General features: G+C 38.4%; 1 protein-coding gene across 1 annotated transcript in view; it reads right to left on the reverse strand.

Annotated features, from left to right (window-relative positions):
- SPINK5 (serine peptidase inhibitor Kazal type 5) overlaps positions 1-9,656 on the reverse strand; it is a 62,823-nt gene extending 53,167 nt beyond the window's left edge. The window contains exons 1-4 of the mRNA XM_040974401.1: positions 9,602-9,656; positions 8,389-8,414; positions 2,852-2,979; positions 774-837 (exon numbers count right to left, since the gene is read on the reverse strand). Coding sequence (XP_040830335.1) covers positions 774-837; positions 2,852-2,979; positions 8,389-8,414; positions 9,602-9,656 — 273 coding nt within the window. The remainder of the gene's footprint in view (positions 1-773; positions 838-2,851; positions 2,980-8,388; positions 8,415-9,601) is intronic.
- Positions 9,657-27,853: the final 18,197 nt, after the last annotated feature.

Consider the following 27,853-nt stretch of genomic DNA (forward strand, 5'->3'; position numbering starts at 1 on the left):
TAGGTGAGAAATTTCCACCAATCTGGATCCGCAGTTTTTATTTTCTTGACTTTTTAAAAAAACATTTTTGTGTTAATTAAATACTTATAAAGTTAAATGATTATGTGGTGGGCTAAGACTGAGCAGTTTCTGCATTTCCTCTAACTTAATATTTACATTTTTATAAATATTGTTCTTCAAAAAGATATTTGTCCTCCAAGTCCCAAGTGAAAAATATTAGATGTAGGGAACCAATTCTAGCTGGATTCAGAAAACCCTTGAGATATTAGAAAAGAGATGCAGTAGGAAGCAAAGGGAGGAGAGAGTTACTAGACTTAGTGCCGACAACACAAAATTACACTGAAGACAACTTGTGATAGTTCCTCATCTGATCTATAGTCCATGTAACAGATGGAAAATTGACACTAGGAGACACACAAAATGCTCAAGTTGCATAGACAATAATAATTCTAATTAGATCTTTCTTCTGTGTCCCAGGAAAGCTTACTGGAGGTAGGACAAGAAGAATGAGAATTGGCCATGAAAAATAGACTGACCCACCTCTAAGCATCTGTCAGTGCCCAAAATATTTTCAGGGAGTCAGCTCATGGGTTGGGCCAAGGGACAAGATATACCAGATATTTAGCCCACCCCTGGACTAAGCCAAGTCCCCTCCCTTGAAAGTAGCTTGCTGCAAAACAGGCATAACCCTGAGATTGGGAAATAGATAACTCCACATAGAATAAAACATCACTCCAAAAGCAAAAATGACAGCTTGGTGCCAGATAGCTCACCTCTGCTGAGGCTGTGGCTCTTGTTAAACGGCTGGCATTTCTCTGAGACACCACTTCTTTTTCTCTGGAAGAGAAGAAAGAATACATGATAAGTTAAACATTGTTTGAGTAGCTTTTAAAGATAAGAGTTTATGTAATAAGCAATTTTGACCCTTTCCTAGACAAGTCTGGCATGTCAGCAGTAGATATATAACTAGAAATAGGCATGGTAGCACAAACATTCCTGCAGTACTGAAACATATCTCAAACATGGAATATAATTGACAAAAATCTTTACCGTTACCTGAAAACCTTTAATACATCCAACACTCAGATGGTTACTGATTCTAAAAGCTGCCCGTGCTATTGTGTATATATAGCCTTTCAAAGACCATATTTACAGTAAGAAAAATCTATCTTCCTGTATTAGTCTTGATTCCAACCCCCATGAGGCAAATCAATGGCCATTTCCACATCTCTGCCTTCGGCATACTGAACATAGCTTGTATGTCCATCACTCTTTCCTAAGAAACAAAGCTTATTCCAACATAATTTATGTAGGCAACAACAACAACAACAAAACAATAAATGACTTGGTCTAGAGTAAATGTTTTGTGAGTCTCAAGTATTTCACTTTTGCTGAATATTATTTTTCAATACATGTACTATAAGCATAATTTTAGCTTTCTTACTAAATCATCTGATGTAAAAAAAAGGGAATAGGAAAGTTTTATTCAACTGTGTCTGGGCTTCTCCCATCCTCAACCTGGCTCTGGCTTACACTTCATATTCCCACAGTCTCTTCATTAGAAGCAGTTAATACAATCAGAGATTCATTATCCCAATATTATTGAACATGTCAAATTAAATCACCTCACACATACCAACCCACCCAGTACTTAAAAAGCCAATTATTGCAACTTGTTTTAAAGGAATAAGATTAGATTTGCCTAGGGATTGGGCTGAAACTTTTGGCAGTGCTCATACACTTGGGGTGACCTCTCCATCCAAAACCAAAGTAGGATAGTCTACTTGAAGATCTGCAACTGATAACTCAAGCTGCGTTTACCTTTGAGGTATTAATGGAGAGAAGTGGAGTTGACCAGTATGTTTCTAGGATACTAGTTATGAGATGCAAGGTGTTGAAAGTTACAGCAGGTTGGTGCACTTCATCCTGGCCTAATCCCAGATGTCTGAAGACACTGGCAACTCGCACAAGCAGAAAGTGTTTTGCTGCAGCCCTGCTGCTGGGTGGCTGCCAGAGAAGAGTGTGGCATACTTCTCAGAGGAGCTCCGCAGCACAACAACAGAATCAGGTTCCAACAGGTCTAAGGAATCTGACTTTCATTCTTATTTACTATTATTTTTTTGAATCTCCAGAGTCAGGAAGGCCAAAGGTCTTTCTCAAAAGACCACAGACTGCTGTATTAGGTATGATGAATTTTCAAAAAAGTTTCACAGAAAATGCCTAATGAGACAAAAACTATGAATGGATTTAAAATTTCTCATAACAAAATAAACATTTTTTAACGATTTCTTTTCATTTATATGGAAGACAATTTGAGAGAGAAAGAAGAAAAACCAGATCTTTCACCTACTGGTCCACTACCCAAAATTGGCACAACAGCTGGGGCTAGCCAGGCCAAATCCAGGAGACAGGAATTTCATCCAGGTCTCCCACATGGGTGACAGGGAACTAATCGTGTGGGCCATCTTTTGCTGCTTTACAAGATAGATTAGCAGGGGACCGGATCAGAAGCAAAGATTCAAATTGACACTTCAATATGGGATGCCAATATGGTTATGCAGTGGCATAACCCACCGTGCCACATACTGATCCCAACAGTTTTATATGTTACATGAACTTTTTGGAATGATCCTGTATTAATCTTGAGCTTTTCAGATGCTGCTCAAATCCTATGCTAGAAGTTATTCAAAATCTCTATAAATGGTAGTAATTATCCAAATTTATCTGATGGAAAGTGTCAAAATTCTTGAAAACATTTTTATTTTACTATTTAGATTTAGAAAATGCATTTGAAAGAAAAAAAATACATTTATTAGTTTGGAACTCAAATAGTTGAAGAAACACTACTCACAGTATCATCTTGCACGTGACACATTTGTTGATGAATGTTATCCAATCAGGGCTTTGAAAAAGTTTTTCATCTTGGGGACAGAACAACTTCCCATTTTTCATCAGTACTCGAAACTTATTGCATGTTTCCTGAGGATGAGATAAAAAAGATGTTGTGTTTCCTGAAACTTAATTGAAAGAAGTCTTCCTTCCAAGAATTTCCTTGAGTAATACTTATTTTGCAGCCACTATCCCCTTTGTACAGAAAACACTCAATTGATACAAATAACACAAACAAAAATAATGACTTAGGATTGTCTGATGGAGATGGCCAACTTAGCTAATACACTGTCATCTGCAAATGGGTGAAACAGAAGGAAACGATAAGTGAGCTGTAGCCAGAGATCTGAAGCTATATTCCCTAGTACTCATTTATGCTCTCAGTAGCCAATCTCTCAAAGGCTCCATTACACTTTCTGAAGCAGAGTATATTTTGGTGGTCATCCTGCAATGGATTGTGACATCTGCACTCTACACAAGACTTTCAGTAAAAGTCCCAGATCCTCTGCTTCAGATCTAGCTTCTTGTTCATGCATCCTGATGGATCAATGGCCTGGGTTCCAACTGTCACCTCTATGAGACCCACATGGAATTCTGACTTCAGGCTTCAGCCTGGCCCAGCCCTGGCAGTTTGGGGCTACTGTGTAATGAACCAGCAGTTGGAAGGAATCTCTCTCTCTCCCTCTTTAACACCAGGCATCATTGCCACCAAATGTCACTACCAGCAGAAATCAAACTTGGTAAATCTACAGAAATATTATGCTGATTTTTCAAAACTTTCCTATTTACGTTGTCTCTTCTATTACAAAAAAAAATGGGGGTACGTCTTCTGAAATAACTCTTGTTGGATTCTGTATATTGCTGAAGGCATGCTATGCTCTACTTGTACTATCTTCCTTTCTGTAAATGCCAATGACTGCATCCTACCAAGTTTAGGGAGGGCAGAGGACACAATTTTGAATAACAGAATTGATGGAAAAGGCCAGTTCTGTGATGTTGAAATTTTGATTCCTGTATTGTCATTCATTCAATCATATGTTATTGAAAGCCTGATAAAAGTCATTCAATTTTTAGGAGCTTAAAATCAGGTTGTATTTGTGTTGCCTGTTAAGAGCGATCTTACATCTACTTGTCCACAGGATTGGAAATGGAGAAGATAGGTCCCAAACCAGGCACCCATAGGAGATGATGGTACCACAGTCAGATCTTAGTTCTTTGTGCTACAGCATCAACAGAATCTATGCGTTTTTGTTTGATTTGATTTTGCTAAAGTAACACTAAACAAGAACACTGCTTCAGGGTTTTATTTTTGTTTGTTTGTTGATGCTTTTATCAGCAAATAAATAAAGCCTTTGTTGTCACAAATAGTACCGTGTCCAAAGAAGTAATTCTCCTATATATGTATTTTGTCTTCCTATATACTTATAGTGATCATTACACCAGTCAAAAATGACTACTAAGAGATGACTGTACTGGGCCTGGTGCTATGGCTCAGTGGCTACATCTTCACTCTGCAAGCACCAGGATACCCTGTGGGCACTAATTAACATCCCGACTGCTCCATTTCCCATGCAGCCTCCTGTTTATGACCTGGGAAAGCAGCAGAGGATGGCTCAAAGTCTTGGGACCCAGTACCTACATGGGAGAAATGAAGCAAGCACTTGGCTCCTGGCTTTGCATCAGCACAGCTCTGGTCACTAATGAACTAGTAAATATGATCTGCCTTTCCAATAAAAACGAACAAACTTTTCAAGGATCCATTGATATAGCAGCAAATATGACAGAAGTATCCTCTCAAATACTGCTTGTAGAAGAATTTGGAATAAGGTGCCTATTCTAGCCTCCTAAAGATAGTAAGAAGTTGGGCCCAGCGCAGTAGCCTAGCATCTAACATCCTTGCCTTGCACATGCCAGAATCCTGTATGGGCATGGGTTCTAATCCCGGCAGACCCACTTCCCATCCAGCTCCCTATCTGTGGCTTGGGAAAGCAGTTGAGGATGGCCCAAAGCCTTGAAACCCTGCACCCACATGGGAGACCCAGCAGAAGCTCCTGGCTCCTAGGTTCAGATCAACTGAGCTCCAGCCATTGCAGTCACTTGGGGAGTGAGTCATTGGATGGAAGATCTTTCTTTCTGTCTCTCCTTCTTTTTGTATATCTGACTTTCCAATTTAAAAAAAAAAAAAACTTGGGCCCGGCGCAGTGGCGCAAGTGGTTAAAGGTCCTCGCCTTGCACGCCCGGGATCCCATATGGGCGCCGGTTCTAATCCCGGCAGCCCCGCTTCCCTTCCAGCTCCCTGCCTGTGGCCCGGGAAAGCAGTCGAGGACGGCCCAAAGCTCTGGGAACCTGCACCCGCGTGGGAGACCCGGAAGAGGCTCCTGGCTTCGGATCGGCATAGTATCGACCCGTTGCGCTCACTTGGGGAGTGAATCATCGGACGGAAGATCTTCCTCTCTGTCTCTCCTCTCTGTATATCCGCCTTTCCAATGAAAAAATAATAAAAATAAATCTTTAAAAAAAAAAAACTTTAAAAATGATAGTAAGAAGTTGGTAGCACTTGAATGAAGAAAGGTGAAACATAATGAAATAATGTATTTTAAAAGTTCTTACTAAAGTTGACTTGCTAGAATAGGAAGTGATGATGTTATTACAGTAGCACAGTGGTAATTTCTGGCAGTAAACTAATGACTTGAAGTCTAGAATTTTATGCAATTGTGTAAATTACTGCTTTGCTTGCCAGATCTGACTCTATGAAGTCCTAAAAAGTTTCTAATAGAATCTGAGAGTAGCTTCCTGTCTTTGTACAAGAAATATACCCATCCCAACGTAGGTCTCAAGAATATATAAAAGGAAGGATTTGTGGCAATATTGCAATGAAGCTCTAATTTATTTTGAATGGTTAATTATGAGACAGTAGCATCAATCCCAGTAATTCCTGAATCAGACTTGCCCAATATCATAATTAGATGATTGTTAAATGCCTAGAAAGACCCTCTTTTCTCCCCCTTTTTTAAACAAATGAGCATAAAGCTCAGATAGGAGGTTAAAAAACTGGTTCACTGCATTTAATTAGTTAAGATGAGACCCAGTGCTCTTGGTTGTGAAATGGTCCAATATATCCTCTTCAAAAAGAAGAAAAAGGAAAAATATTGAAAGCAACAGCTAGAATTTTGTCTTTGGGCAAAATGGAGTCCTGTCTTAACGATTATAACAAAGAAGACTAAAACAGGAGCAGAGCTCTACCAAAAATTTATTACTTGTCAGAAACTGGTTACGTGCAGCATAATTTCCAGCCCTGGGCTTGTTTTTCTTTCCTTTTGTTATTGCTGCTACTGTTCTTCACATATCTTGGAAACCATGGAGCCTCCAGGGTGAAATTCCTTCCAGCCGCCCCACTGACTGTAACCTAGTCCTTTGTCTATCTGGGACATGATGGTTAACATTTTCTGAGAGCTGGCATTGCCCAATTTCTGAGCCAGAACCCCGAACCGTTTTCTTTGGGATTCATAACAAGGTTTCTGTGATGGAAAATAGAATATAATTAAGGTTCTTTCAGATATTAAGTGCTTCTCCATGCTATTCTGGTTCATGTTAATAAGTCCAATATGCTTTTAGGGTGCTATAAAGAATCTACTGAACTTGAGAAAAAAATCCAGGGGTATAAGACTAGTTCAATAGTTTTATTTTTCACAGGCTATCCAAAACCTATGATTTCCCATACATGATCCAAAGACTATTTCCAAAGAAATGGTTATTTTGTAATCTTGTCCTTTATGCCAATAATAAACGGGAATGGCTAAACTAATATATTTTAAAACACTTGCTCAGTAGATTAGTTAACAATTTTTTAAAAATCAGTGCAATATGTATGCCATCTTCCAGAAGTCAGCACTGAATTACCATGGACTATGTAAAAGAAGATTGTGATGCCATGTACAGTGCCATTTATAAAACATCCTTCTATGCTTCAGTGTGAAATAACTAACAGATCATGTTCTTTGGTTCCCTTCAATCCAGCTTGGCTCTACATTAGCAGAGTTTCTGCATCTTTCCTTAATAAAAAAAAATTACAGGAAATATGAAAACTATGAAGATATCTTCTAAAAATTTCCCATTAAAAAGGTTTTGTTTTTAAAAATTTTGAAATAATATACACAGAGAAAGTATTTTAGTCATACCTCAAGAGTTGTGGTGTAAACAAAATGTCATGCATTTATTATCATGATGTTCATGATCTGTGAGATATGTAACAATTTTGCTATATACCTGGTACTGCTTTTGAGTGTCAGAGAGAAACTAGGCATCCTTACTAATTTTTCAAACAGATGATAAATGTAGTTTTGATAGAAATTATTTTATTTCTCAAATAAAACACTATTCAGAATTGCTAAAGTCCCTCTGTTACAGCAGGTGCCTCTGCCTGGTCTGGCGTGAGTTACAAACTCCTTCATGGCTCACTCTCTGGCAGCTTTCAGATTCTTGGTCTGATACTATCTCCCCATGGAGAATTTCCTGAACTGCGCCGTGAAGAAGTCCAACACAATAGGTCAACTGGCTAATCCTCTGCCTTCAAGTGCCAGCATCCCATATAGGTACCAGTTCATGTCCTGACACTCTACTTCCCATTTGTCTCCCTGTCCACGGCCTGGGAAAGCAGTGAAGGGTGGCTGAAAGCCTTGGGACACTGCACCTGTGTCAGAGACCCTGAAGAAGCTCCTGGTTCCTGGCTGCAGACAGGCTCAGTTCAAGCTGTTGCAGCCATTTGATAATGAACCAGAGGACAGAAAGTCTTTCTCTTCATTGTAAATTTGTCTTCCAAAAAAAATGTTAAAAAAAGCTACTACTTCCATTTCCTGGAATTTCTACCCAATGTCCTACTATTTTGCTTAGCATTAATTAATAGCAATTGTGCTAATGTAATATATCATATATATGTAACATATATGCTACTAATTTTCTTGTAATTTGTCATGGTTTTGTTTACTTTAGAATATCTCTAGTATATCAAAGAGGGTTAGATGTAATAGATACTAAAAAAATAACTACTGTATAAAAAACATACACTGACTACATACAACACAGACGGCCCCAAAAGTCATTTTGGTTTCCTATGTGGTGTTTACGGCTTCCTCTGTGTTATGATAGCTTGATGCAGATGTTAAACAGAGCAACAGTAGTTTGTCAATCGATTTATTCATTTCTGTTTGCTCTCATTGATGTCAAAGCACTCCTAAGCATACTGGTAGTTTCTTGCTGACATCTGTCACCATCGTGTGTGTGTGTGTGTACACGTGCATGTGAGAGAGAGAGAGAGAGAGAGAGAGAGAAAGTGACAGAGATTCAGCTCTTGATTTATAGAGATCAGCTTCTGTGTTTTTAACCAAAGCTTTATACCTATCAGAATACAGCTATGTTATCCAAGTGAAGGTGTTGTCCACAACAAGTTTTTTTTCTTCAGAGTCTGGAATGAATTTAATGAACAGAAAAAGCAGGACTAACCTGATTTTCATCCTCACTGGCAGCATCTGGACAAAAATACAGAAACCAAAGTTGAAGGAATATAAAAGAGTCCATAATTCACTTATTCAATGCAGTGTCTTGATTGTCTTGATAACAATATATTGTAAAGCTAAAATGATTTTTCAATATCTTGAAATTTATCATAGTAAATGAGAGTGCTGTACTAGAAGACATGTCTATGCATTCACAAAGATCCAATCATGTAGGAACTTCCAATTGCCTTGAGAAAAAACACTCATGTATTTTCTGACTGCCCCCAAACATGGAATTTGCAAATGTCAGAGGAAAGTATAATAGGCTCCATATACCTGCCTAATACACAATATCAATTATAACTCATAACTTATATATAGATAAAATTGAGTGTTCAAGTTACAGCAACTCTTCTTGTTACAAAAAAAATAGAGAGCTGGCAAAAATTAAGACAAAATTATGGACTGTTACACTATGTCATTAACATACTCTTCTGCACCTACACATTTAGGGCCTCATTTGTGTATAATGGACTCACTTACTCTGAGATTCTTTTAAAAAATGTAAATGCTTTTGAGCAGAGTAAGTCTTGGTAATCTGTTTTCCCCTCAAAGTTTAAAGAGCTAACACAAAACCCCACTAAACTCGCTTTTTAGGAGAAGTACTTTCAATTCATTTAGGATTTAAAAACAGACAAAAATTAAGCTAAATAGCACTACTGCTTTAAAATAAGAAGAGGTATTGAATATTTTAAAATATTTTAGTTATGCATGTAGCAATAAAATACTACAGAAAATGTAATAAAAACATATAACAGGTTTAAAATACTACAGAAAATATATAACATGTAAGTTTAAAAATACATATCTGACTATATATACATATATATATACACACACGTACGTACATGCAATATGAATGGATACGCTTAGTGAGGGTAAGAGAAAAAAATCTGTTTCAGAACTAATATAGAATCACCGAAAGAATTTCTCATGGATAAAAAAATTCAGATAGTCTCAAATTAGATCATTTGCCATTTCTAAAGACAGTAACATTATAAAGCCACTTGTATAAATCCCCCAAAACTGTGTCTGGCATAATATCTCAGGATTACACATACTTGTATAAATATATTTTGTTGAGGAGTGAGGAGAAAGGTTTTTTCCCCATGGCTTTGAGGTATGTGGCAAGAGACTTGGATTACATGCAAATTGCTCACCTTGGATGAGGCAAAGAGCCAGGGTCAGAAGCATGGGCACTGTGGCTGTTTTCATGGTGAAGGTGATGTAAGTTGGCTACAAGTCTGCTCCTTGCATTGCACAGCTGGTGCTCCCAGACTGAACTCGTAGAGATGCAGCTCACTTTTTTATATACTGACATACTTATGACGTGGTGATATAACCAGTTGGTCAGGCTCATGTTTATCATACGACATCATAACCTTCTATCCTTTACAGTGAAGTTGGCAGATTTGAGTAGAAAAGGTCTATTTTTAAGTGTTTTCATATCTCCCACAGAAAGCAGGAGATCCGATCCCAGGATCCTAAAAGAAGTTGAAAATACGCTACGTGTGCACAAGAACTGAATTCCTCAGCCACATCAGACATATGACCTCATACACAGATTCCAAACCTTGCTTCCATTGTAAGTGAGAGAGGAGGACAGAGAAGATGAATTGGTTGGCCTGCCAGTCTGGCACAAATTTAAGCACTTCCACATCTAGAGACGGCTGCTGATACTAACAGAACCCAGAGTCCCTGTTCCTGTTCCATCTGTGGATGTTCTAAAGCATCAGAGCTCAGTGTAACAAACTCATACATATGCTACAGTTGAATGACATCAAGAGAGAACCTAGCAAAATCCCAGACTAAATCCATGGGACAGACGGAGACTGCTCCCAAGAGCAGAGTTTGGACAGAAGAGGCCGAGCCAGTACTTGTATGACAAGTTTTGTCTTCCTCCCTCTCCACACACTGCTTCACTCTTAGATAGTAGGCAGGGCAAGTTTTTGAAAATAAAGCTTTCTCAAAACTACTTCAAAAAAATTCTAAGTTGCAAGGATATTTTAAATCCTAAAACTAACCTTTAAATTCTAACCAAACAACATAAACATTAGAGACTCAATTTAGCTTTCCTTAGCCCAAGTATATCTACTGTTCAAAAAAATTTGATTTGTTTTTTTTCCCCTAAATTAACTCTATTCCAGTGTTGTCCCATGGTTTAGACTCACAAGGAAAGAAATAAACTATAACAAAACCTGTGTAGCAACCTTTTCATTCCTAGGGCTTCCTCCATTCTCTTAGCCATCATTCTTGTCTCCAGGCCTATTTCACCCTATCAGCTTGTAAAAGCTCCTGAAGAACAATACCAAGAGGACTGGGGCCAGAGCTAAAATCCATTGATTCAACTGCTTCCAGGGTCACCACATCCACAGGTATAAACATCTGGACTTTACATAATTGAATACACTTTCATGATTATCCCTTCAGAATAATGCTAATATTGTGAGAACCAATGAAGTGAGAATGTGTCCTTTTTTTCCCAGAAAATAATTTATTTCTTACAGAAATGTAATCATTTAAAGCTGGCATTGTGGGTAAAGCTATATCCTGCAACACAGGCATCCTATTTGGGGGTTAGTTTGTATCCCTGATGCTGTATTGCCCATCCAGATCCCTGCCTAGGAAAGCAGCAGAGGATGGCCCAAGTACTTGAGGACCTGCCACTCCTGTGAGAGACCCAGAGGAAGTTGCTGTGTCCTGGGTTTGGCCTGGCCAACCCTGGCTATTGGGTCCATCTGGGGAGTGAACCAGTGGCTGGAAAATCTTTCTCTGTCTCTTCATCTGTGTATAACTCTGGCTTTCAGTAAATAAATGTTTTATGAATAAATAGAGAAAATACAGAATCACTGTCTATTACTTACTGAGAAAAAAGGAATGATAGAAGCACTCAGGAAATGTTGTCATCTAAAAAAGATTTATTTACGTATTTGAAAGAGCTTAGAGTTTGAGTTGTTAGTGAGAATGAATCTTCCATCTACTGGTTCACCCAGATGGACACATCTGTCAGCATTTTGCCAGGAGCTCCAATCAGGTCTCCCGCATGGGAGGCAGGGGCTCAAATGTGGGCTTTCTTCCACTTATTTCCCAGATAATTAGTAGGAAGTTAGATCAGAAACAAACTGGCACCCACGTAGGATGCCAGCATCTCAGACGGCAACTTTTCCCAATATTCCATGATGCTGCTGGGAAACATATTTCCAATCTTGTCTTTTCAACTACACAGCATAATGGAAAAGAATTTGATGATGAAGCATGGCAGGTTTAGTTCATCTTTCTTCCTGTTCTTTCTCTTTCCTTCCTCTCTTCCTCCCTCTCTCCCTCCCTTCCTTTCAGCCATCCATCCTTTCCTTCCTTCCTTTCCTTTCCCACATCCCTTTCCTTTAAATTAGAGAAAAAGAGAAAGTGAGAACAAAAGCTTGAGAGAAAGAGAGACAGAGAGGGGTTCACTTCTCAGTTACTCACAATGGTGGAAACTGGGTCAGCATGAAGTCAGCAGCCAACAGGTAGGAACTCAATCACCCAGATCTCCCATGTAAGCGACAGGAATAAACACTACCACTGTTAACTTCCAGATCTTTATGAACTGAGAACAGAACTGGGACTTGAATCCAGGGACGAAGAAATATGAGCATCTCAATTGTGTCTTGACTCCTATAACCAAACACTGACCCAAGGATCCCAATCTTGACACACTGATTACTATTTATGTTGATTTGAACGATTCACTTATTTTCCCCAAGCCTCAGTCAGCTAATATATAAAACAGATATGATTATATCTACACTATACAATTTTATAGAAGTAATTCATGTATGTATGTGTATTTGTATGTGTTTGCCATGTTCACAACAATACCAATCACTTCTCGGCCTTTTGGCTAAGATCAAGTGTAGAACAATACCAAATAAGTAATAAATTTCATAGTTAATGACAACTGAGCTTTTGATTTTATGCCCTTACAATGACATGGCTAACCTGGATAATTAATGCAAGGAAAGTTAACATTTCTAGAACATGGATCATAAAAGTTCTTCACAATAAAATAATGTCTTCATTATGTTATGAAATAAAATTAAAGCAGGAAAACAGACTCTAGCTTTTTCATTTCATAATTGTATCCTAAATTAGAATGCCTAAAACAAATCAGCACAGTAATTGTGAAAAAAAACTATCAAGTCATTGCTGTATTTCAGCCATTAATTATACCTTCTCTCTATAAAAATCACATCTAAATTCTGATATCCAAGTATTAATTTTGAAAGCTTTATTTATTTATTTATTTATTGGAAAATCAGATATACAGAGAGGAGAGACAGATCTTCCATCTGTTGATGCACTCCCCAAGGGGCCACAATGGCTGGAGCTATGCTGATCCCAAGCCAGGAGCCCTGAGCCTCCTCTGAATCTCCCACGTGGATGCAGGGTCCCAAGGCTTTGGGCGATCCTTGATTACTTTCCCAGGGTACAGGAAGGAAGCTGGATGGGAAGCAGGGCTGCCAGGACTAGAACTTGTGTCCATATGGAATCCTGAAGCATGTAAGGCGAGGACTTTAGCCACTAGGCTACTGCATTTCTTAAATGTTCATCAGTCCTTTCAAAACATATGGACTGAGTTCCCATCATACATTCCATTATTGGTGGCATGAAATTTAAATACCTAACAATAGAATTGGTGACTGTGTAAAATGCTCTGATAACCCCAAATCTAACCCAGATGGGTAGTATTCCCAGGAGTGGAAATGCTGCTAGGGTGGAACATAAGAACCAACAGATGACTGCCTCTCTCAAGAATCTCAGCTATGAGGAAAGTTTGAAGGAGTCAATTTCCTGATTACTGGCAAAGAACTCTGACACCCAGAACCTACTGAAATGATGAATAAGAGGTGTGGAACTGATAACCTTCTCCTAGAGGAGAAGGTGGCCGAAAGAAGAGTTACTGAGCACCCCTGGCGCTGGGAGTTTCTGTCCACTGGCTCCTGTCATTCGTGCTTTTCCTCCATTTCGCTCAAGGAATGTTGTAAATCCAGAGGTGACTCATCACACACTCTAGTAAGCAGCTGCTATTTTTGAAAACTGCCACAGATACCAAATTCAGATGAATGGAGTCAAGCATCTGTCACAGAGTTTTTGGTCAGAATTAGGTGAACAGAGTACTCAGAAACTCAAAATTCTATTTTTATTGTGACCTCTTTCAGTTATCCATCAAATATCCAAATCCCCTTTCTTCTCATCAGAGAGGAGCAAGGCTACCTAACTGAAGCCAAAAATGTAAAATCCTACACGTTTAACAAGCAGCCCAGAATCTGAATTCACATAGTAGATATTCACAAAGAGGAAACAAATGACACAATGACAAAGTAAGCAAAATTTTTGTAGCTCAGCAATGCTACTGAAGAAAAAGAGTACTTCCAAAATCCAGTTTGGGTTCTTTTTTTTCTAAGCACAGATCTTGATAATGATTAACAAATATAGTCCTTTTCTATTACATTACTTTCCACAGCTTTGAAAAATTATTATTCATTATATGTCTTGACTTATTTATGCAATACCCTATGGTAGCATAATAGGCGCTATTTTCCTCTCACTCTCCATTTACTTGACAGACATATGCACAAACACACACACACATGCATGTGCACACACTCAGGCAAACACACACACACATACCGTACATTTATAATTGCTGGGATAAAGAACAGGTGTGTTTCGACTATCTATGACTGAAAAGTGTACAGACTACCTCTGCCTTATGATAGCTTGACTTACACTTTTTGGCTTATGATGGTCGCAAAAATATGCCAATACCACCATTCTTTTACTTTCAATAGTCAATGAACTACATGAGATAGTCAACATCTAATTCTAAGAGAGCCTACGGGCTGGTGTTGTGGCATAGTGGGTACAGCCACTCCCTGCACTGCCTGCATTATTTCTGAGTACTGGTTCATGTCCAGGCTACTCCATTTCTGATACCAATCCCCTTCTAATGGCTTGAAAATAAACAGTGTTAACTCGAGCACTTGGGTTCCCATCACTCACATGGAAGACCTGCAAGAAGCTCCTGACTCTATTTTAGCATGGCTCAGCCAGTAGACAGATCTGTCTCATTCCATTTCTGTATCCCTCTCTCTGTAGCTCTTTCAAATAAATAAATAAATAAATAAATAAAAACATTTTAAAAAACATTTTCTGCATGACATGATTTTGTCCTATTCGGACTCATACAAGCACTCTGAGCACATTTAAGGTAGATTCAGCTAAACTATTGTGGAGATTATGCATATCAATGCATCTGTTATTTATAACATATTACATTTATTTTAGGTCTAATCAGGACATATTCTCATTGTCAACAGAACAATACTTGTGCATCGGTAACAGAGGATAAAGTAATTCCATTTTGGGGACCAGCTCTGTGGCACAGTAGTTAAGGCCACTGCCTGCAGTGCCAGTATCCCTCATGAGTACAGGTTCAAGTTCCAGCTGTTCAATTCTGATCCAACTCCCTGCGAATGTGCCTAGGACAGCAGCAGAAGACAATCTAAAGGATAAGCACTAGTGGATGACCTGCAGCCACGTGGGAGACCTGCGTGACGTTCCTGGCTTCTGCTTCAAACTGGACAAGCTCTGGCATGGAGGCCAATTCAGGAGTGATCCAGAGGATAATAAAGCTCTCTGTATGTCTCCTCTATCTTGCTCTATCTCTATTTTCCACAAAGTTTTAATATTTTTCATTCTTATGTTGTGCATTTTTATTTCCCTTCACCATAATTTTAATGGTCCCCCTATCAACTATGCCTATTCTCTTATAAAAGACATTAACAGGAAAATAGTCTTGCCCCATCTTCTTATCTCCAAATGTTCCATTCCCGTCATGAGAATTCCTTTCTGTTTGTCTGGATAGACTAAGAAAATATAGAGATAAGCATCAGATTTTATCTAAGAATAGAATGGGATGGGCACTGTTTATTTACTGAGTATGTAGACTGCTAATTATAGATTTAATTGTTGCTTTTATTAGATTAGAACTAAGAAAACAGGAAAGATTTAGTGTCAAATGTATTAGGTTATATAGATGAGGCTAGAGGATTTGATTCTTTAAAATAACTTCAAGCTCACAAAAAAGGGCCCAGTGTGATAGCATAGAGATTAAAGTCCTCGCCTTGCATGCCTGGGATCCCACATAGGTGCCAGTTCTAATCCCTGCTGTCCCACTTCCCATCCAGCTCCCTGCTTGTGGTCTGGAAATGCAGTCGAGGACGGCCCAAGACTTTGGGATCCTGCACCCGTGTGGGAGACCGGGAGGAGTTTCCTGGCTTCGGATTGGCTCAGCTCAAGCTGATGCGTGCGGCCACTTGGGGAGTGAACCATCGGATGGAAGATCTTCCTCTCTGTCTCTCCTCACTGTATATCCACCTTTCCAATACAAAATAAATTAATCTTAAAAAAAAAAAAAAACTTCAGTCTCATAAAGATGCTGTGGTTTAGAATCACTCTTTGATAAATCTATACTGTCACTCATCCAGAAACTTGGTGCATTCAGTCTATGGGGTACTACAGGTCCTTAAAAATTATAAAAAAAAATAATTCTGAAGTAATGAAGAGCACATGGAATTTTTCAAAAGAACATTGCACATTTTATATGTGTAATATACATATAAATATCAGTACACAGTTTGCAAGCACAAAATTGTTAGGTTGACAAAAGTAGAGAAGATCATCTATAAAAACTGCAAATAAATATAAAATTCACTTACATTTTTGTACAACAAAAGGCCACAGAAATAAAAAAAAGTATCATTTTTTTTTCTTATAGATAACCAAAATGAGATTGGATAAAATTTTCAAATATGTATATAGTTGAATACATATATATGTGTATATATACATATTTGAAAAGTGGAGCCACAGAGTTACTGACAGTAGGGAGAGATAGAGAGGAGAGAGAGAAAAAAAAGAGAGCTTTTCCATCCATACTTTCACTCCCAAGATAATTGCAATGGCTTGGTTTGGGTCAGGCCGAAGTCAGGAGCACTGAGTTCCATTTGCTTTTTCCACGGGAGGCAGGGTGGAGTTAGGCCCAGGCAGTTCAGCCATCTTATGTGTTCCCACACATATTAGCAGCAAGCTAGATCTGAAATGGAGCAGCTGGGACTTGAACTCAAACCAGCATCACAGGAGGCAATTCAAACTGCTTTCTCACAAGGCTGGATACACAGATGAGATTCTGTATCTTTCTTATCTCTAGTAAATTTATCCCAGGCACTCAACTATCCCCACTGAGTTGTGTTTCTTTCATTTTTAAGCCCCAGTTCCCCAAAATAAATGTATTTAGAGACCTAGATATTCTAAGGCTGATGACAATGAAATGTGACTGTTTGGGTGGGCCAGAACCTGAGCTGACTGCTGCCCACATAACCAAGGGACAATTGGACACATGGAAGAGACAGCAGGGAAGGGTGAAAACAGAGGAAGGGGAGGAGGAGAGGAAGCAGGAGGAAGGCAGCTATACAAACAGGCTTCAGAAGAAATAAAATCTATGAGTGTTGGATAGGAAGCTAGCCTCCTGAACAGTTAACATACATTTCTGCAGTTTAGCCTCCTGCATGTGGTATTTTATTATGAGAGCCTTACCAAAGAACATGCATATATACACTACATGTATTGACACAGGCATATACCTGATCATAGCTGAAACGTATGGACACTAGAATGGCATTGTGCCGAATGAGTAAAGCCACTGCCTGCAAAGCCAGCATCCCATATGGGTGCTGGTTTGGACCTGGTTGTTGCCCTGGAGAAGCAGTGGAGGATGGCAGAAGAGTGTGGGTCTCTGCATCTGCCCAGGAGACCCTGAAGAGGCTCCCAGCTTCCATTAAGACTGGGCCTCATTTGGCAAGCAAATCAGCAGATGGAAGATCTCTCCTCATCTTTCCATCTAACTGTGCCTTTCAAATAAATACAAAATAAGCTTTTGCAAAAAAAGCATCGATACAAAGATACAGTTGAAGATTCTATGGTAAATAGGTTGATCCCTCTTCAAGTATCACACCCAACCGATAAAACTGTGGAACAGTGTCAAAGAGAAATGAAGCTGTACATTTGCTAAGAGTGGCAAGATAGGTTGCTATAGCAGGGGAAAGAAATGGCGGCATGGTTCAGCAGGGGAACAGCTTAGTTTTGCTGAATGCGAGGACATGCTGTAGGACAGGCACAGAAAGGAGCTGGAAGGAAAGTCAGTTACTGTGCCTGCTGGCCTTCTGGGTTTGCTGCTGAGCCCTGTGGAACTTTGACTCTCACCTTCCCGCAGAGAATTTGGGGGGAGCTCATCCTCAAGGAGTGGCCTTCGTTCCTGCAAAAAGACAGTTCTGATTTGCAGAATTACCTCTCAAAGGTGCAGAGAAAGGATTGAGAGTGTAAACTTTCTAAAATAAAAGTTTTTGAGTAATAGCAGGTGAGAAGGGTCTGGAGCCAGGGTCTGGCTTGAACAAATCATTCTTTTCCCAGCTTTCTCAGGCAGGAAGTGAAGTGTTCATGAGGGTGGGTGTGTCATGGCAGGGCCATGTTCCTCAGCTGTGAGAATGAGAAACTCTTCTGTGTTTGTGCAACTCTCAGTGTTGAGGGGTGGGGTGGACAAGATTGTGTCTGCTGACAGTGTGCAGTTCTCACAGGCCAACGTTAAGGCCTCGGTTAACAAGAGGGCTCAGAGGAACCTCATTACAGTTTGGGGTAAAATAATTTCCCCCGTGACATAAGGTAGAAAATAGGCTAACATTAATAAATTTTCAGGATGAAATACACATATTCGCATTATTTGTTTCTCTGATCGGTTTCCTTATACAGATCTTATCTTTCTCACTCCAAAAGGTCCTTGACTGTCAATTTTGGCACCTTTCAATCATGATGGAGTATAGTAAGCCAGGTTCCCAGACTGTCCTTGAGCTCACAGTTTCATTTCTTCATCTTTAAAGAAGATTCCTTTGTGAAAGAACATTTCCGTTCTTCGCAAGACTATCTCCTTGTTTCTAAGATTCAACTTGGACATTTCCTTTCCTGAAATCCCTTCCCTGACCCTTTCATACAGGGTCTGTTTATACTGTGATACTGTCCATGTCCAGATGCTGTACTTCAGCACAGGCTTGCGACTGTCCATATTCTCTCTCCAGTCCCACTCTTCTCTCTCTCTCCCTCTCTCTTCCTCTTTCATATATATATGAAATGAATATTCATATGTAAATGAATGAAGGAATGAGTAAAAAAAATGGTACCTGGAATTGGAACTCAGTTATATTACTTATAACAAATTTCCACCTGAATCATTTAAGACAAAAAGGCTATTAGAAAGAGAAGGTAGCAGACACTTAAAGATGCTCAGGAAGCCACATCAGCCCATCTTTTTTTTTTCCTTAGCACAGGCAGACAACTAGAAATGACAGACCTAAAAGGATCTTGTCAGAAAATAGGTGGCACAGAAAAAAAAAAAATAGGTGGCACCCCAATTCCAGGAAACCTCACCCTACTCCTAGAGTTCTCCTCCCTTTCTCATGAATATCCCACCTCTCATTAAATAAAGGAGAAACTTCCTCACACACTTGGGGCAGATCTTGTTACCTGGAGCCTGCCTGCTACCCTACTCTTGGAGATGTGCTTTCATTTACAATAAATACTGCTTGATTAAGCATAATTGAATCCTGACACATCCTAGAATTTTTTTGTGGTGATGTCAAGAACCCGGACTCATTTTTTAGAGATCATGTGACTTCGAAATGGCCTAGCTGAAATTCACAGCTAGATCTCAAGACTTAAAAATTAGTAATGCACTAAGTGAAATAGTCCTGACCGTGGTGTCACACTGCAACCTTGATTCATTAGAAAAAAAAATAGAGGAAGAAGGGGATGAGTAGTAAGAATAGAGAATGCTCAGGCATGAAACCAAATTACTAAAATAATTTTAAAAGTTAAAAATATGAGCCTAAATTCAAGAAATTCACTTGCCTGACATCTATGTTAGTTTCCAATCAATGTTAAAATTTGTCAACAAAACAGACACAATCTCTGACCTCCAAGGGACTGCAATCTAGTAGAAGTGGGATGGCAGGGGGAGGGAAAATAAGCAAAATAGTTTGCCTGATTGAACATGAAAAAAAAAAACAACCTTTAAAAAATGTCGGTAGAGAAAAGTTACAGCAAAACAGAGGGGAACTACTTAAAAGAGGGGGAAGCTATTATTTGTTGGTGAAAATCCAGCTATAGTCAAAGCAATAATAGTTTTAACATATAAAAGCAAGAAATCATCACCCTACAAGAGAGTGAATTACAACCAAAAAGGTTAAAGCAAAATCCAAGGGAGAAATTTGCAGCAATTTTGATAGGCCAAGAAGTAGATGAATGTATAATCCATGACAAAGAACAACTTAGCATTCATCACCAAAATAATTTGAAAGCACAATTTTTAATTGTTTTGATGGGGTATGCAATATAAATAATCTTTTTGTCTGCCTGAAATCTTATTTAAGCCATTTTCACCTGTATAATTTAATAATTTTTCTCCTTTGTCCAATAGTTACACATAACCAGGAAAAGAAATAATTTGTGTAAGCCAATACATATAAGTAGAGTAGGCAATATATATATATATATATCACAGAGAAAAAAGTTAATTTGAATGCTTAATAATGAACAGCCTCATCATCTGAAAAATTTAGATAATTTGAATGAATCATTCCTTAAGTAATTATGAGAACTAAAGTTTTGCTCTGGTGATATTTTCAATTTGACATTTTAATTTTACCAACAAATCACACACTATGTACTTTTCTATGTTACTACTTAATTAACTAACTTTGAGGAACAGAGGTTTAAATTAAAATTAAATATGAAAATCAATTTTGAATATAAAAATTATTTCATATTTAGAAGATTTTTTAAATTGGAGTGTTACTTCCCATGTGTCATTAGTATATTCCACCATTAAATTTTTACCTTACAGCTCCTTAATTTTTAGAAAGTTTTTAAACGGGAAACAGATTATTAAACATCTATTTTCTACTTATCTGGAAGACAGAGAAAGAGCAAGTTGTCATCCACTGGCTAACTCCTCACATGAATTCTGCCTTTCTGTTGCTCCACTTTGCAATACATAAAAAGATTAAATGTATATTTAAAGATATAAAAAATCAACACCCAATGACTTAAAATTGTTTTCTTAACTGAAAGCAAAAAATTTACATAGTGCATAAGGTAAACGTAATATATGTGTCATTCAACTTAACATTATTAGGCATGAGTCTGTGAGCACCAGGGACAGGGGTCCAGCAGCACCTGGGCCCACCTGCATAATGGGTGTTGGGGCCATGAGCCCCAGAGGCTGGAGGTCTGATGGGGCCTGGATCCCTTCACCTATGTCATTGGGCCCTTGTTAATGGCAGGCCCAGAAACACATGGAGCAGATGGAAGCTCATTGGAGCCTAAAGAGGACATCTAGTGCCATGGCAGAGGACAGAGAACAGAGCAAATCAGACATCTACCCCAGCCAAACAATGACAACAAAAATTGTAAATTGAATTTACAGTTTCCTTTCGAGACTATGTCAGCCAATAGACATTGGCAGGATTCCCTCATCCTTTGATCAGTGCAATCAGCAGCATTTCAGATCTATCGAAACCACTTGGGCAGAAGTCTTGGGGTTGATATTGGGCGGCTGTCCCTAACCCCGGGTACTGGGATGGTTGGAAGTCTGGGTATGACTTCTCCTCTTGTCTGTATCTTTCCCCCAGATACAGGAAGAAGAAATAGAAGTAGTAGAAACAATGATTATACCCACTTTCCCCTAATTCTCAATCCTTCCTACCCTGAACAACAATAAAAACATCATTAAAAATAAACTAAAAAAAATAAATATATACATAAATAAATCCCCCTCCCAAACAAAACTTGAAAGAATTATTAGGCATGCTAAAAAGCCAGAAAATATGACTCATGTGAACAATCCAATAATAAATCAGAACTAACTCAAAAGTGTTATGGACCTTAGAATGATCAGAGAAGGAAAACAAAAAGTTATTGAGACTGTGTTTTATACATTTGAAATACAAAACAAATTGCACTTGAGTATGAAATGATAATATGCTAAATGTTATTAACTATAAATCTTACCTTAGAGACATAATGAATTCAAGGATATACAACAGAAACTATCTAAAACAAAACAGAGAACTAAAACATCAGCAAGCTGTCAGACAACATTTTAAAAGGACTTACTTTATTTTCATTGGAAAGTTAGATATACACAGAGGAGGGAAGACAGAGAGGAAAATCTTCCATCCACTGATTTATTCCCCATGTGACCACAATGGCCAGAATTGAGTTGATCCGAAGCCAGGAGCCCACAGCCTCTTTTGGGTCTACCAAGGCTTTAGGCCATCCTCAACTGCCTTCCCAGGCCACAAGCAGGGAGCTGGATGGGAAGCGGGGCCACCAGGATTAGAACAGGTGCCCATATGGGATTCTGGCACATGCAAGGTGAAGACTTTAGCACCTAGGCCACTACATCAGGCTCTGTCACAGGCAACATCTGTTAGACTACTATAAATGCAGAGTATCTGAAGGTGGGCCTAGAGTAACAAATCTATAAGCAATAGCATCCAAATGTTTCAAAATATAAAATCACAGACACAAGAAAGTCAATGACCCCAGTATACCACACAAATAACACACATACACTCACACCCACAAAATAATGCATCATTGTCAAACTGGTCAAAAAAAGACAAGTCTTAACAGCAGTTTTGAGGTGGGAGCAGGTTTCACTACAAAACAGTAATAAGCATTAGATAAACAGAATACTTGTTTTTGCATAAAAATATAAATTAAAAGCAAGTCAAGCTACATTTTTAAAAGATTGGATATAAAAACTGTCCACTAAAATTCTCTGTCCAGTGATTAATCTACTAAAAATGAAGGTGACATAAACACTTTTCCACAGGTAAAAGTTAAAACAATCACTTACTGTATTTCAGAAGAAAGCTAAAGAAAACTTTTCAGCAGAAGGAGAAAAAATATATACCAGATAAAAATATGAGTTCATACAGGAAAAAAATGACCGGTAACATTAACTACATGAATACATACATGTAAAATTTTTATTAACCAATTTCCTTTTTAAAATAAACACTTTATATTATCAGAATAGCCAAAAATTTATAGCTAGTCAACTAATAGACACACCATATACACCACTCAGCAGATATTTTTAATTCACACAAAAGAAACAGAAATGAGAAAAAAAGAAACAAAAATAAAGCTATACGGGCCTGGTAAGGTGGCCTAACGGCTAGGGTTCTCACCTTGGATGCACCAGCATCCCATATGGACGCCGGTTCTAGTCCCAGCAGCCCAGCTTTCCATCCAGCTCCCTGCTTGTGGCCTGGGAAAGCAGTCGAGGACGGCCCAAAGACTGGGACCCTGCACCCATGTGGGAGACCTGGAAGAGGCTCCTGGATCCTGTCTTGGAATTGGCATAGCACTGGCCATTGGTCACTTGGGGAGTGAATCATTGGATGGAAGATCTTCCTCCCTCCTCCTCTCTGTATATCTGACTTTGTGATGAAGATAAAATCTTTTTTATTTATTTTTTTTAAAGATTTATTTTTTATTATTTTTTTATTGGAAAGGCGGATATACAGAGAGGAGAGACAGAGAGGAAGATCTTCCGTCCGATGATTCACTCCCCAAGTGAGCGCAACGGGCCGATACTATGCCGAACCGAAGCCAGGAGCCTCTTCCAGGTCTCCCACGCGGGTGCAGGTTCCCAAAGCCTTGGGCCGTCCTCGACTGCTTTCCCAGGCCACGGGCAGGGAGCTGGAAGGGAAGCGGGGCTGCCGGGATTAGAACCGGCGCCCATATGGGATCCCGGGCGTGCAAGGTGAGGACCTTTAACCACTTGCGCCACTGCGCCAGGCCCGATAAAATCTTTTTTAAAAAGCTATACAAAAAATCAGATGGAAAAACCCAAACTTAATCTTAATAGTAATCTATATGATAATTTGTGTTTTAAATAAATCACATGTATATTAAATAAAAACACGTTTGATGCAATTGTATTATATTAAATATATGTGTAGTACCTATAAATATGTAAATTAAAAGCCAGAGTTGGGCTGATTAGAAAGAAAAAGCAAGATCTATTTACTGCTACAAGGCAACAGTTTAAAGACGTAAGAGAATTAAAAGAATGGCAAAAGAAATATAAAGCTAGCAATAGTGAAAATAAAGGCTGAGTGGCTCTATTAATATCAGATGAAATAAATTTCAAAGCAAATAAAAGCACTACAGATACAATGAATCATTTATTTTATCAAGACAAAATCAATTCACCATCAGGCCATTCCAATTTCAAATGGTTTGTCCCTAATTAATTAGTAGACAAGAAATATAAACCCTGAATAATATTTTCTATTGATTTTTGTTAATCGAAAACAATCACATAATTCATAGTCACATGGAAATCACAGAATCTGTGTATAACTCACTTTAATCTTCAAATAATATCTCTTAGCATTTAAAATATGTAGGGAGGACTTGAAGTTCTTCTAGATCAAACAGGAAAAAAAAAAAGTTTTTCTCCATGGAAACTAAGAAATCAAAGCCAGACTCTAATTCAGGTATGACACAATTGAAAGGAACAGCTTTCAAATAAATAATGAGAAATGCACTCCTATACCTTCTACAACACAGATGAATCCCAACAGCACTATTCTGAATCAAAGAAGCCAAATGTAAAATAGCAATAATTTATGACTCCATTTATATAACATTTTTAAATTACAAAATTTTAGAGGAAACTCAAATTAGCAATTGCCATGGGCTGCAGATCATCAGGGACTTCACTGAAGAAGTGCACACTGGAGTGTTGGGAGTGTTGGGAGCATTTCAATTTCTCAGTTGTTTTGTTGGTTACAAAAGTGTTTATGTCTACAAAAGCTTACAATGACTAGACATCCAAAATTGTGAATTTTGCTTTTATGAAACTTATGCCAATAAGCCCGACTTGAGAAAAAAAAAAAGAACTTATTCATCAATATCATACTAGTTTTAAGGCATTTCTGTTATAAAATACATATGTTTATGTGTCTGTGTGTGAGAGACAGACAGAAATATATTTACCACCCAAATCCTAACATTTGTTATCTCTGACTGGTGGATATGATTGCATATGAGTATATTGTTTCTTTTTATTTTCTTGACCTAAATTTTCTGCACAAAGTAGACATCATTTTAAGAATAAGAATATTATTTTTAATAAAACATATTTTTAGGACTGGTTATGACACTGATATTTATCCAACATCTCTCTTCTCCATCCCTCAAAACCAGTGTTGGTCAACATCCTCCAGAGAAACACAACTAAAATAGAACTATGTAATAAGGGAATCTTAGGAAATTGGCTCACAGAAGCACAGCTATTGAAGAGTTTCACAGTTGGAACAGCAGAGAAGTACACAGCATCCCCAATCCTAGGTCAAATTGTCAGACAACAGTTCCAAGTCCCAGAGTCCATAAAGAACAGAACTTTCAGTCTGGTGTCTAGGAGCATAATGGAACCCCACCCAAATAGATGGTACCCACCCACACTGAGAATGGGTCTTCCCCATGCAGTTCTCAGGTCCTGCACCTGCCAATCTCTCTGGATCCACACTGGCAGACACATCCAGCAGGAATGATCTCTAGCTATCCCTCGACTGGCATCAAGCTCACATCCTAACATGAAGATATGAAGGCTAAAGCAAGAAGAATGATTTTTCCTAATTATTAAAAACTTTAAACAAGTTACAAATGACCTTAACACCACCTTTTCCTGAGCTACGGGATTCACCTTTCATAATTCATCTTTCTAAAGCTCTTATAAGAACTTTAGAATTTTTCTGGATCATTCCCTAGTAGTAGATCTAACACAATGCCTGGAGAGGGAAATCAGTTCGCCATTCTCTACCATGGAAGATCCATTAACATACTGGAAATGTGCGTCCTGCTGGTATTTTTACTTTAGGAAAATCATGGTATGGTAAGAAGATCATCTACTTGACAGGACTGTTGGGCAGACTGGGATGGCTGAGAGAGAATACTGAAGTAACTGATTATTGCCAACATATCAAGTCGGGTGTTACAAAGAGTATTTGAGAGTCACAACTAAGGACAACGTAGAAGGTAATCGTTGAGCAACTGCTGTGTGAATACAGCAATCTACTTAAACTACATGTCTCAGTTTCTTCACAACTACACTGAAAATTATAATAGAAATTGTCATGAAGATTAAATGAGCTAATTCATGTAAATCCTTCAGATGTTATCTGACACACGGGGAGTGCTCAATATTCATTATTAGTAAAAGTCTCTTACTGTTAGTCTGTTGGTTACACTGATTACAAATAGTAATGGGTGTACTCATCTCTAGGTTTCTTATTGTAGTGAATATTTTGTGCCAAAAAAAGTATGCTAAATTTTTGAAGAGCAAGAAACCTCCGGATTAGAGAAGCGCCTCTTGTGCTCCTTCCTTTGGATGGCTTATTGTCATCCAGGCAGTAAGCACTTTCTAAGAAATTGGGTCACCCTAATGAGTGGCCACTAACAGGTTATTTGAGCCATTAAAAAAAAAGACACCTTTGCATACAGAATAGAAAAATCAAACAGCTCATTCTAACCTCTTAACGGTTCAAACATTTTCTCTCCTTTACAAGAGAGGAAATTGTTCATCTTCCATTGGAGGGAAAACCAGTTTCTTTCTGTTACCTGTCCTTCCTATATCTATTACAAGCAAGGTCATAAATGTAGTCAGAATAATATTTGATGTGGGATTGCAGAGTCTGTTTTCTCTGTATGCCTTACTTTTAGCTGAGATCATGAGAACAGAGTGCTTCCCTAACTTATTCATAAGGCATTACATCATGAAGAAACTGAAAACAGATAAAAAAGGTAGGCAAACTGTTGTAATCAAATATATTAGTACATGTAACAAAAACATCATCTTTGTAGTTATCTGTACCTGACATATAATGAGGTAATTGGTGCCTTCTTTTGAACAAAATACTCAATACACCAAGCTGAGTGAAAAGATGAAAAGAAAATAAGATTTGGAATCAAGTATCTGGACTCCCCAGCTCGCCCATATTATATCAGACATGTTTATTTACATCTCTGAACCCATCTTCTCATTTATGAAATATTAATGCTGCCTACCTATCAGTCTTGTTGTGAAGATACAATGAGTTAAGAGAGTGAAGGGAAAGCTAAAACATGGTTCCTCTTATACCCACCTGCTGTGGTCCAAATTATTATCATATGCACCAGGTTCTCATTCTGTCTTTCTCAAATGGACTCAGCAGGTTAGCCAAGCACATTTCAAACTCAAAAAAATGTAGAGACAAGTAGGAGGGAAGAAATAACTGATCCTTTTCTTTCTGCCACTAGATTAATTACTATAACTTTTAAAAAAAAACTAAAGTGAGTCCTTAAAAAACATAATTTGTTGCCACCTGGGTGTGGTTGTACTATAAGATGTCACGCACTGAGGGTGGCTGGTGGCAGCACCAGGCCAAATCCATTGTGGGTGTGGAGACATAACCAGAATGCAAGTATCGTTCCACCCTGTTGTGATGTTGCCTAATTAGATGGTGTGTGGAAAACAATCCTTGGGAGTCAAAGTAATCTGTCATCTTAGAGTTGTGATGCAATGACAACATGGCAGCCTACTTAGGGTGGCTATGCCAAATATGCCATGACATTTGTTTTACGAGAGGCAAGTATAGAGGTCTAACATACACATAGAAGTCTACCGTTGATTTCTTGTCTACTTGGCTTGCATGTCTGAGATCAACAAAAGTATTTACATAACTAAAAGTTTTGATTCCCATACCCATCTCTAGAGACAAAAAACCAATATTAACTTTAGAGAAAAATAGCTGCCTTTTCTCAAATCTCACTTTCTCCCTCCATTTCTCCTTAAGACGGACATAGGGATAAGCCCAATGGGAAAATGTAAGCAGAAACAGGGCAACCCGTTAAGTCACTCCGACAATAACACATACTTGCCTTTCTTGAGTGTTGCTTTTTGAGAGAGCTGAAAATTAAACAAATTAGGTGTAGACTATTACTAGTCACAAACTTATTCTAGCCTGTGAACTAGACAGAACTTTTACATATTCCAAACATTGTCTTGTTTTCATTTTATCAATGGCACCTGACAACTGGAAAGTACTGATTTAAGGACAAATATCTAGAAAGTGGCAGAGTTGCAACTCACTCCAGTCTTGTGCCTGAGGTTCCTTTGCGTACTTTTGCCAAATAGTTTCTTTTTCACTCTCTCACTCTTGTATGATTTGGGGGATTGATTATTCTTTCATCACCCTGTATTC

Source organism: Ochotona curzoniae, unplaced genomic scaffold (genome assembly GCF_017591425.1).
Source record: "Ochotona curzoniae isolate NIBS_2020 unplaced genomic scaffold, NIBS_Ocur_1.0 contig_1, whole genome shotgun sequence".
Classification (NCBI taxonomy): Eukaryota; Metazoa; Chordata; class Mammalia; order Lagomorpha; family Ochotonidae; genus Ochotona; species Ochotona curzoniae.